Here is an 11,392-nt window from a genome sequence, read left to right on the forward strand (position 1 = left end):
GAAGCTCTTTGACGCTGCCGCCGCCCCATGCTACGCCCTTTAAAACGCACAAGCCGGTATGCGCGTAAACCAAATTTGTTGCATGGATTTAGAAAATAGCAGCTTAGGTATATGGTTTTACTTGGCAGGAAGTGTTCCTTTGTTTTTGTTTTTCTTTTTCTTTATTTCTTTTTTTTTTTTTTTTTTTTTTTTAGAGGGCGTAAAAATGCTCATATGTAAGGCACATAAAATGGGATCAGGGGATTCTTCGATTTCCATCCTTGGTAGCGTTTTTACTTCATTGGGCGTAACGGGGAAGGCACCATCTCCTGGCCGTAGCGTTTTTTGACTCTACAAATAGGTGTGGGATGAATATATATTCTACAGCCCATGGTGCACGTTATGAGTAACACAGCGCCGCTCTTGCCTTTCAACTGATGTATAAATTTGGGGGCGATAAAGTGGGTTTCTTATTTCTCCAATAAGGTGATTGACTCGGCTTGGCTTAGCTGGTTTTCCTTTTTTTTTTTCTTTTTTTTTTTCTTTTCTTTTTTTCTTGTTTTTTCTTTTTTTTTTTTTCTCAAAATACATTTATTTCGTTCTGTTTTTATTTGTACCACTCTATTATTTTTTTACTTTTACTCATTCTTTTTTTTTTTTTTTTTTTTTTTTTTTTTTGACTTTGCTTTTTTTAAATATATGTATGTATATATATATATATATTTTTTTTTATGCCTTTGTATGCCGGTACTATATGCCTCCCTTTTTTTTTTCCCCCCGCGCCTGGCATACCGACTTGTTCGTAGCCCCATATTTTCACTGTGCTTGTGCATAGGTGAACAGTGAGTAGTTTGCTTTGCGCGGCACTAGCTGGAGGCACGTGTCATCTGGTTTTATTTGAGGAGTTGGTGAGTTTGTCGCTCACCTCCAGGCCACAGCCGAAGTGGGTACCTGCGTGCATCAAAACTGAAAGGGAAACCGTTGTTTTATACCTTTCCGTTGAGGATTGATACGTTTTCCATAAAGGCTGACGCGGCGAAAGCGGACAAGGTCACTACACTAGTACACAACTGCAACGCTACCACGTGTACAGCATGGCGGAGTACGGAGACGGGGAGAACGCTGCGGGGAGCCACATGCTCGTGAGCTTCGAAGAGGAAGTTGAGACATTTCTCATAAACCTACACGACTTCGTGTACCACCGAAACGCAGAGGCAATAAAGAAATTGTTCGATACCGACTTCTATGCCATATCGGAGATCTACTTCAAGAACATCCGATGGCCATCGATCAAGTTGGTAGATATTTTCTACAAGCAGAAAAATCGTTTTCACAATCTGATTCACTCTCTTTATGAAGAACTGTATTACAGACACGTATTCATAATAAATGATGTTACGTTGGAAGATAGAAAAAATTCGTGGGATAACTACAAATGTCTTTTGAATTTTATTTCCACCATATGTTCGGATCCATCTGGAGATACGAACGACAATGTGCTGGTGATGCCAAACGTGTGGATTCACGATTTCCTGTCCGAGTACCTTTATCAATACCAGTCTATGTGTCATTACAAGCTAAAATTATTGAAGAATCCAGAGGAGAATAAAGAAGGAATAAACTTCTTGATAAAACACACTGATGTTTTTGAGAGTAGCATTGTGTTTGAAGTTTTACATAGTCTATTGTTGAAGGGTGAATTTACTAACCTTTCGGATGAGGAAAGAAGTATCTTTGTGCATAATGTTTTTCACGTAAGCAATGAAGAATTATCCAGTAGGTACCAGTTTTCATACTTCGCTTGTTGTATCTTATTGAAAGCGTATGTTCTAATGGGAGATTACTACACCGCATTAAAAATAATATCGTACATAGAGCTAAGTCACAAGGCACTTTACTGGAAGGTAACTCTCTGCCACATCAATATTTATTATCACGTTGCATTTTGCTACATGATGTTGAGAAGGTACAACGATAGCATTAAAGTTTTGTCTCAAATATTAATTTATCTATCCAAACAGAAAGTTCATTTGTCGAATCAGCAAAGGTATGAGCAGAGCCAAATCCATAAGTTGATAGACAAAATGTATTTCATTGTAATTATTTGCCATACGTTGAGTAATACTAGACTAGATGAAACAGTATTGCAAAATATAAAGGAAAATTATTCGGGAAAATTTTATGCTCTTCTCCAGACAACGAATGAGCAAGCTTATGCTGATCTCTTCTACAAAGTCGCTCCTAAATTTATCGACCCTCTTTCTAACATCAGTTTCCAACTATTGACGAACTTTGAAAATGTACAGAATCAGACTTACAATTCCGATCCTATGACCACCCAACTTAATATTTTTTTAAAAGACGTTTCCTACCAGAAGAAGGCTTTCCACTTTATGTCCTACTCCAAATTGTATCATAACATTCAATTGAAAAAGTTGAGTAGCCTCATGAATTATGGAGAACAGAGACGCCTTGCAACAGAACAGAAGGAGTGGCAAAAAAGCGGACTAGTGAAGAACCCCATGGGGGATGCTGAAAATGGAGAAATTCCACCTAACGAGGAACAGGTCTGCGCAGATATTATGTGCGTTAAGAATTCCGGGAGGCAACTCGTCTGGAAAGAGGGCCCATTATACAAAGGTGAAGTGGTTACATCTGTGTTTGGCTCCTCCTTCGACTTTTACATCGATATGGATATACTGAACATTAAGACGCGGGCACAGCAGAAGATCTTCATTGACTACTTTATGCACCAAATTAACATGTGCAAAAATTTAAGTAACAATTTGCAGGGTACTGGTGCGCCACATGCGTATAAGGCCAAGTACGAGAACTTCAGGCGCAAGAACAAGGGCAAGGGCCGCCCCAAGGTGTGAACCAACAGGACAGCAGTCCACCTGGTAGCTGTCAATCTGTGCAACTTTCTTATGCATGCCCATTTGCACCTCCTCTCCATCCCATCCCAACCTTTCTATTTTTTTTTTTTTTATTTTCCCATACCATGCACTCCATTGTGCTATATATTTTAAGCTAACGCTGAAATAAATTTTTTCATTTTTTGAGGAACCGAGTAAAACTGAAAAATGCGACGTAAAAACGCGACGTAAAAATGCGACATGAAAGTGGTCGCTTCGCTTATCAGTAGCGTCCGCCTGAACAGGTCAGGTAAGGGCAATGCCCCGGCTTTTTCTCCCAAAAGGAAAAAAAAAAAAAAAAAAAAAAAAAAAAAAAATGGCAAACAAATTTAATGATGAACAAATGAATACATAAACCCGTGCGTCGCCCAGTTTTATTTCGCCGTGCCAAAGACGAAATAGGCGCATCTTCCAAAGGTGGTCATTTGTGTTCCTGTGCGCAAACCGTTGATCGTGCTAGTTGTGTTGAAGCTGGGCACAAATGTCCCGCTTCTTCCTTCCTTAGCCATGCACATGATGGAAGTGGGCTACGCGTCTCACCCGCCACCCGAGCCGGACTTTTGGATTTACTTCGCTAGCTACCTGCGGAACGCCTGGGTCCAGGTGGGCCATGCGCACAGATGAGATCAATAAATGGACATACATGTGATGAACAAACGCATGTGTTCCTTGAAACAGTCGTTCCCTTTTCCCTTTCGCGACTTCTTTACAGTGGGCCATCGTCTTCGTCCCGTTCATTATGTTTGCCCTTTACCTCAAGCTAACCATGCGTAGGCAAAAAAAAAGAAAAAAGGGCATAACGTCCAGCGATGCACCGCTACTAATACACGGTGCTACCTCCATATGCCCCCCCCGCAGCGACTGCGCCAACAGGTGAAAAGGAACACCACGAAGAAGAAGCAAATTTTGGAGAACCCAGAGGAGACATAAGGAGAAGGAATCAATAGAAGATGCCAGTTGGTAATTCAACCCATTATACATGTGAATGTTTATCATATGAGTGTTTTTTTTTTTTTTTTTAATTAAAGATGGGGTGTACAAATGAGCGTTCGTTCCTTTAGTGCAGTTCGCGCACCAATGTTGTACACACAGTGGTATACCGTGTGCATACACACTACAGAACAATCACGGAAGTGCCCCCTATTTTATGGAGAAATTACTTCCGAGTATTCATGCATGGAGAGAAAAAATTTCAACATGCGCCAAATTAAAACATTTCTTTTCTTTTTTAAATTGTCCAACTAACCTCTTTGTGTGTGATAACTGCATGCACAATCATCTAAATGATGAACTACTAAGTTGTTACTCTGTATATACAAACGTCTACATCACTCTGTGGTACTCCTGACGCAACTGCTTTCTTCGCAAGCGACTCAGCCCCAACTGGGCATATTATTCTTCTTTTGGCGAAACTTCGAGATCTGAGGGAAGGAAAGGGAAGCGAATCAGTGTAGCGCTTAATGGTTGTTGGACTAGCAAAAATGTGCTGGGTAATCTTTCACAACAACATGAACGTATACGGAACGGTTTCGTGTTTTCTTAATAGCCCTCACGTCGATAGCCTCGTGCTAGTTAAACCAAATGGTTAATCTAGAAAATATAGGAAGGAGCATACACATACTCTCCCTCTCTCTCACTGGATTGTTCTCCCTACCACGGTCGAGAATCTATCCTTGAGATTTTCATTCTTCGCTACGCAGTTATCGGGTCCATAAGGAGGCTTGATCCTGACTTCTCCGTTAAGGACCAAAATGTCTTTATTGCTCCAAGTGCAGTCTGGATGCCTAACGGAAGGGGAAGGGAGGAGGGGGGGGGGGGAATAGAGGGAATGTTCCATGTGTGATTTTCATGAGTACAGGGATGTCAATATTTGTGAGGACCCATACGAGGTAGAGTGTGTTTTCTGTTCCTAATCCCTGCGTGATTATTTGGAGAACACGAGGGACAGGTCACACAGCACCCGAAAAGGGGGTAGCGTTTTAAATGAATTGGCCATGCGCCCAGTGTACATACGTTTTCCATATAAAATCGAAGAGCTCCTGTGCTTCCTGCGTTACGCCAATACCTATACGTGCCTTGATTTGTTCAAAGTTTTCTAAAGCCTTCTTTTCGATTTTCTCGATGAGGGACCTCTCAATTTGTGGAAGAGGGTCATGCAGAATTTTTATTCTTCTTCGTATCTCTATATCTACGATAATATCTGTCTTAATAATGTAAAAGTTTGCAGTGCCATTTTTACTCTCATCCTTAATGATTATGAACTTGAAATTTGTATCGTAACAGTAGAGTTCCCCTTCGAATGTCTCTCCATCCTTCGTCTTCGTTTGAACTACATGACCAAAGTGTAGGCAGGGGTCAAAGATACTTTTGTTCATGGTACACTGTGGTTACCTCTGAGAGCATTTCTTTAAAAATTCAGTCGAAAGATCGCTTTGCAAGGGAGTTATGTATTTATTTTGTAGCTGTGGTCATGGGGGCGGAAGGAAAGTGGGAAAGGAAAGATAAAATGGGATGGATGTAAGTGGGCCGAATACCAACCGAATAGCTCTCGCGCAAAAAAAAAAAAAAAAAAAAAAAAAAAAAAAAAAATTGCACACATGTTCAGGTGAAAATGCAGTGAACAAACAGCTACTCAACAAAATACCGTTGCCAAACTGGGACCAGTGGAAAGTTTACTACGGGCACCTAACTATACTAAGGTTTTTGTGGAAAAGGCCTTCCCACCTGCGTCCGCGTTGCACATATAATGAATGTATCCCCTACATGAGCAATCCTCTTCAAGGTTCTTCCTTCGCATATGAAGAGGAAGTTTTATTTTTTATTTTTTACTTTTTTTTTTTTTTTTTTTTTTTGCGTAGGAGGAACTATTAAAATGCAAAATGAATTCTGCGTGAAGTGAACCCAATGGGGATTGTTGTCGTTCCCTCGTCAATGAATTGACACCAAGTTGAAATGGAGAATATCTGCAGAACGCACGAAAATTGTTTTGCTTTTTTTTTCTATCGAACCTTCTACCTTATGTTGTAGCACATGTGTACTTACTCAATGCGTATCCCTACCAGCGGGTATATATATATATATATTTTTTTTTTTTTTTTTTTTTCCAGATAGCCAGAGTATTATACCTCGCGATGCTGACGCGTCGATCTTCGCACCAAAAGGAACGTTCTCCCCCTTAACAAAAAAAAGTTGTAGAGAGGAAAATTTCGCTGTATATTTAAAAGGCATCCTTTTTTGTATTACCACTTTGGGAAAAGGTATGCCTACGAAGAGATGCATAAAATTAGGCGGACACCTCGAACGGGGTGTGGGACGTACGAACTGACAGTTGGAATGGGGGAAATTCACCGAATGTGTATTTGACCCTGGGTACCCTAAACCTTACGTGTACACTAATGAATTCATGAGCTACCTTTTCGCATACGTTTCGAACTATAAATGCATCAACAGAAAAGAAAAAATAAGGCCGAAATATACCTGTGCTGATATCCTTGCCCTACACCACGAGGGGGCTGAAAAGGGAACTTGCACTTACAATCGTGGAACGCAGGAATATCTACCTACGCTGTGAAAACATAAGGTGATGGACATACGAGTACAGGCGGGATCCAGTTGAACAAAATGCACGCCGATAGCTATGCGTGGGTCAAGGAAGAGGACTATCGCGTGGAGAGTGGGACTACCATTTTTCTTTTCCCATCCCTGCTGGATGTACATTCGCTAGTCAGGTTAGGAAAAGTGTAATTTGTTTTTTCTCTCTCAACGGGTATGAAGCTGTGTTCCGGGCAAATGGAGAAAATTTGAAAAAAAAGAAATCCTCCCACGGAAATAATTTTGCAAAAAAAGAAAAAAATGGTCAACCAATACGTACACATAAATGCGCACTTTTAACGTAGCAGGGGAAGTATATCCGCCGACGAAATGGCCTGAAAAAGGCGCTGCACGTGTACCCCGTTTCCATATCTTAGCCCCCTCTCCAAAATAAATAAAAAAAAAAAAAATATCGTTCAGCTTGTACATAAAATGCACATTCAGGTTTTTCCTCGATGAAAAATTTAGCAACGAGAGAGGGAATAATATAGGAACAGCGTCACATAAAAAGTGAGCTACAAGTTATTGGTCAAAGCGGGGAGGAAGAAGAAGAGAAAAAAAAAAAAAAAAAAAAAAAAGAACGATAAAAGGTAAAAGCTAAAAACGATAAAAACATCATATCTGTGATTATTTACGTACGTGATGGGTGCGCAATGATAGCTAGCTGTTGGGAAGGTAGTGTCTAAGGAGAGCTATTGTGGTGGACATGGTCGTATAGGCATTTTTATATATGCCTATTGATATGCACGTGTTTGCCGCCCTTAAAAAGTTAGTCACCAGGAAAAAAGGGAAATTTTAGGAAACTTTTCTTTTCATGTCGGTGTTTTCCCAATTTAGACTTTGAGAAAGAACTCTGTCTCCACGTTTTCGGCGTGGTTCATATGAGAGGAGAAAAAAAAGGGGGTGCACAAAATGGGGTACACAAAATGGGGTACACAAAAAACTGGTACACATGAAAGGGTCCCGCAATCGTGTTCTACAAAGCTCTCAGTGATATTTCAAATGAGAAGCATGCACGGGGCGAAAAAAATTAAAATTAAAATTAAAGCTAAAGCAGGCGGTGAAATGGCATCAAGCTGAAATATAATTTTACAGCTAAATTTTCATCCTATTTTACAGCCAAACTTACAGCTAAGTACAAATCCAAGGAACAGTCACATGACGACAAACAAAAGAAAATAATGTTCCGTAAATAATAACATAGCAATCGGCATATGTAAGAAAAAAGAATGTGCAAAGAATTGAAATGGAACACCCTTGTGACATGTATTCCCAACTACACATAAGTAAATCCCAACTTTCTCTTAAATGAACCACACTTATCAAACATGTGTTTAGATAAACGTGGAATATTTTAATTGTACATCCCTTTCTTGTTAACTCTGTTAAGAACATTGTGAACATAAGTGATATACTTACATATATATATATATATTTTTTTCGAATGGTGTGAAAATATTATCTCTTCGAACGACACTCCTAACCTTTTGTAAAAGCAACTGCTGAGTAAGTGATGCGTCAAGGAACGGTAGTTCTTCTGTATAGAGAACGGAGGATCACCTCCTTTGTGTAATCTCTTCCCAAACGTCTCCATTCAATATCGTTTCATCACCAATTCTGAGTAGAGAACTTGCATTTTTTACGCAGTCGCGCCAAACGTGACTCACGTGGAGCGTGTCCGCCACGGTGATGTGGGGACATCTACAAGGCAAAGATCGCCGACATATCCATACATGTATGCATCCTCGTTCTCACCAAGGAGGCCACACCTTCTTTAACATACCAGTTTAACATAGCTGGTGTTTCAAATTGTGTAAAATAAACACCTGTGGGCAGCGCACACCCAGTGTATATGATCAAGCATCATGCGTGTGCATACTTAAACAAATTGTTGCACATTTTCATATCATGTACCTAGCAGGTATATATCATCTACGTGAGTGAATGCGCGAGTGTATATATGTGCACGCATATTTATAAGTGTGGCAAGATAACTGCTTATCCTTTCTTTACGTTCGCAGCAGACCCCCTGCACAGTCTCTTCATATGGTTTTAAAAAAATCTGCAACGAGAATTACTACTTGTGCATTTGCGAGCAACGCCGTATCGGCGACTTCTTAGCCCCCACTGTAGGCATTTATCTATGAATATACATGTACACATACATAATCGTATATATATATTTTTTACTACACAGAAAAAAAAATTGAAAAAAATCTCCCTCTTCAGTGATAGTCCAAAAAAAAAAAAAAAAAAAAAAAAAAGGGGGAAGTAAAAAGCGGAGCTCCACTTTAAAAAAAAAAACATATTCTACATTGTGATTGCCAAACATTGATACATACAGCAGAAGATTTACATTTTATGAATTTTTTTTTCTTTCTTTCTTTTTTTTCTTCTGCTTCTTACCCTATTGACCAATGCGTTTCGGATTTACATTCCTGCTGAAACAACTGCGCAACGGCTCCTTTGCTGCGAAGTTTGCCTTTAAAGTTTAGAGCGAATTGCGGCTGTTTCATTGGGCATACATAAGATCGAATGTGTATATATGCCTCCTACGTATGTGCATGAATACCAGGCGACACACTGTGCGTACATTAAGTGGAACGTTATTAAGTGTAAGATAAGCCCAAACATGCATAGAAGTTTTTTTTTTTTTTTTTTTTTACATACTTTTTACGAATAGTTTATGATAATTTTCAATTCTCGTGCGCGAACAGCCCTTGAAGGCGCCGCTTCTCCAAAATTTTTGCGTAATGTTGATGTAGCAGACGTAGCACCCTGTTTACACCCTTTCGCACATGTTACACGCGTACATGTGCATGAGTATATATAGGTACATATACATATGCTTACGTCCATTGCCTACATACACGATCCACAAGTCAGCCATACATGAAAATTGTGAAAGCCTTTTTCTAGTAAAAAAAAAAAAAAATAATAAAATATATGTACAGGTCATAATTTTTTCCCATTTTCCTCGTCCTGTTCATAATTTTTTTGTTCATTTTTTTTTTTTTTTTTAGCATTTTTCAAGCTTTTTTTTTTTTTTCTTTTTTTTTTTATGTTTAATGTTTAATTTTTTTCTTTTTTTTATGTTTTATGTTTAATTTTTTTTTTTTTTTTCATCTTTCCTTGTTCATACGTTTTCTCGTCGTGCGTCTCTTCGTCCTTCTCCTCTTCGTGGTTTGGATTCCCCCTTTTTTTTTTTTTTTTTTTTCGTGTTTGCATACCTTCTTCCTTTGCTTTTTTTCGTTCCTTTTTTTTCGTCAGAGTTCCATCTCTCTTGATTTTTTCCTGTTCCACAAATTTTCCATTGAGGTGTGGGCTCCTCCTTTTTTGCCTTTTCTTTTGTTACACGCTTGTTCTCCATCCTTTGTTCCATTCTTGTTCCTCCCTTGATCCATTGTTCTTCGAGCGCTGTTGCATTTTTTTTTTTTTTTTTTTTTTTTTTGTTTCCATATACGCGACTTATTGCGCTGCACATTTCGCGACTTTTTTTTTTTTTCTTTTTTTATGCTACCTTTCACGCGTCCTTCGGCTTAAGAACGTAGCAGAGTCCTTGCCTACTGTTAGCAAAATTTACGCGTTCAAGCCGAATTAGAGGACGGGTGTACCGGACATTGCAGAGTGAAGGAACAAAACAAGTGTGAAAATGTGTATATACTTCACCTTGCACATGGATTTATTTTTTAATGTAATTGGGATTTAATAGTCATAAGGAGAAAAAAAAAAAAAAAAAAAATGTGTATTTTCTTTTTCTTTTTTTTTGTTTTCCTTTTCATTTTTTCGTCTTCCCACATATAAATGTACCAAAGGCTTATATAAATGCGTAACATTTTTCAATTTTTTTCTTTTTTTTTTTTTTTGTATATTTTTTCCCTTTTTGTGCATCCAAAAATATTTAAGCTGTTATGTATATGCACACCTAATTCTGGTAAAAAAAAAAAATTCTTACAGCAATTTATATATATATATATATTTTTTTTCTTCCGAAATGTTCGGTAGGAATATGCCTTAACGTTTAAATGCATGTTGAGGGTGTGAATGTGTCCCTTTCCTCGAGACAGTTACCACTGCGCTTTTGCGTGGCCATCGCCGTGTCGACTTTTCACCCCTGTGTAACATTTGTTCATGTGATAATTCTATATTCCCCCTTTTCTCCTCTCCCTGTTTTTTTTTTTTTTTTTTTTTGCATCTCTTTGTACTTCTCCACATTGTGGGTGACATTCATTCGTAAACCCAGCTATGTCCATGCGTGTCTATTTTTAAGGCCGCCTTTTTAATGGACATCACGTACATCGCTCAGCATATCTATGCGTTCCAGTCTGGATAGATACTCGCATGTTCGTCCACCCACTCGGTGCATTCACAAGATTGTTCATTTAAGAATACGCCAAGATCGCACATCGTTCACACCAATAACGTCTACTTAGGAGAAAATAAAAATAATTGTGGAAGGGTCTGCACGCGGATATCCATTGGACCTGCGTTACAGGACGTTTACCGTGTTCTCCTCACACGCAGAGACGTACATATGCAAGCGTACACATGCGTACGTGTGTAGGTTGTGCCTGTAAACGCATTCGCATACGTATACACGCAACTGTAGAGGCTCTTTCGTCATCGATCAATTTCCCTTCTATATAGTAACAGGAACAAGCTTGGGAGCAAATAACTTGTAATCAGAAACCAAATTGTTGCAGCCCAAGTGTTACCCCTGTGTGCATGCATGCACACACAGCGTACGAGTACGTGTAGATAAGTAAGAACTTGTGCCCACAACGTATCCCTCAGCGGTCTATATTTATTTTCTCCCCCCCCATCCTCGATAACATTTGTTAACATTTCGTGCATGGTTTAAAAGCCACTGTGTGTTGCAAAAAAAAAAAAAAAAAAAAAACGCAGTT

At 39.0% G+C, this 11,392-nt stretch overlaps 4 protein-coding genes across 4 annotated transcripts; 2 read left to right on the forward strand and 2 right to left on the reverse strand.

Moving 5' to 3' along the window:
- Nucleotides 1–1,073: 1,073 nt before the first annotated feature.
- On the forward strand, nucleotides 1,074–2,855 carry PKNH_1137900 (uncharacterized protein; the record flags this gene model as incomplete). The annotated part of the gene is made up of 1 exon (XM_002261513.1): nucleotides 1,074–2,855. One exon carries the CDS (start codon nucleotides 1,074–1,076, stop codon nucleotides 2,853–2,855), a length of 1,782 nt encoding a protein of 593 aa, XP_002261549.1.
- Nucleotides 2,856–3,407: 552 nt separating this feature from the next.
- PKNH_1138000 (conserved Plasmodium protein, unknown function) lies at nucleotides 3,408–3,841 on the forward strand (the record flags this gene model as incomplete). The annotated part of the gene is made up of 3 exons (XM_002261514.1): nucleotides 3,408–3,497; nucleotides 3,607–3,664; nucleotides 3,753–3,841. 3 exons carry the CDS (start codon nucleotides 3,408–3,410, stop codon nucleotides 3,839–3,841), a joined length of 237 nt encoding a protein of 78 aa, XP_002261550.1.
- Nucleotides 3,842–4,267: 426 nt separating this feature from the next.
- Nucleotides 4,268–5,269, reverse strand: PKNH_1138100 (lsm12, putative; the record flags this gene model as incomplete). Its single annotated transcript, XM_002261515.1, has 3 exons — nucleotides 4,268–4,315; nucleotides 4,549–4,678; nucleotides 4,908–5,269. The coding sequence occupies 3 exons, from the start codon at nucleotides 5,267–5,269 to the stop codon at nucleotides 4,268–4,270; spliced, it is 540 nt and encodes a 179-aa protein (XP_002261551.1).
- A 4,352-nt stretch (nucleotides 5,270–9,621) lies between these two features.
- On the reverse strand, nucleotides 9,622–9,969 carry PKNH_1138200 (conserved Plasmodium protein, unknown function; the record flags this gene model as incomplete). Its single annotated transcript, XM_002261516.1, has 1 exon — nucleotides 9,622–9,969. The coding sequence occupies one exon, from the start codon at nucleotides 9,967–9,969 to the stop codon at nucleotides 9,622–9,624; it is 348 nt and encodes a 115-aa protein (XP_002261552.1).
- Between the last annotated feature and the right edge of the window lie 1,423 nt (nucleotides 9,970–11,392).

The sequence above is a fragment of the Plasmodium knowlesi genome (assembly GCF_000006355.2).
Source record: "Plasmodium knowlesi strain H genome assembly, chromosome: 11".
Classification (NCBI taxonomy): domain Eukaryota; phylum Apicomplexa; class Aconoidasida; order Haemosporida; family Plasmodiidae; genus Plasmodium; species Plasmodium knowlesi.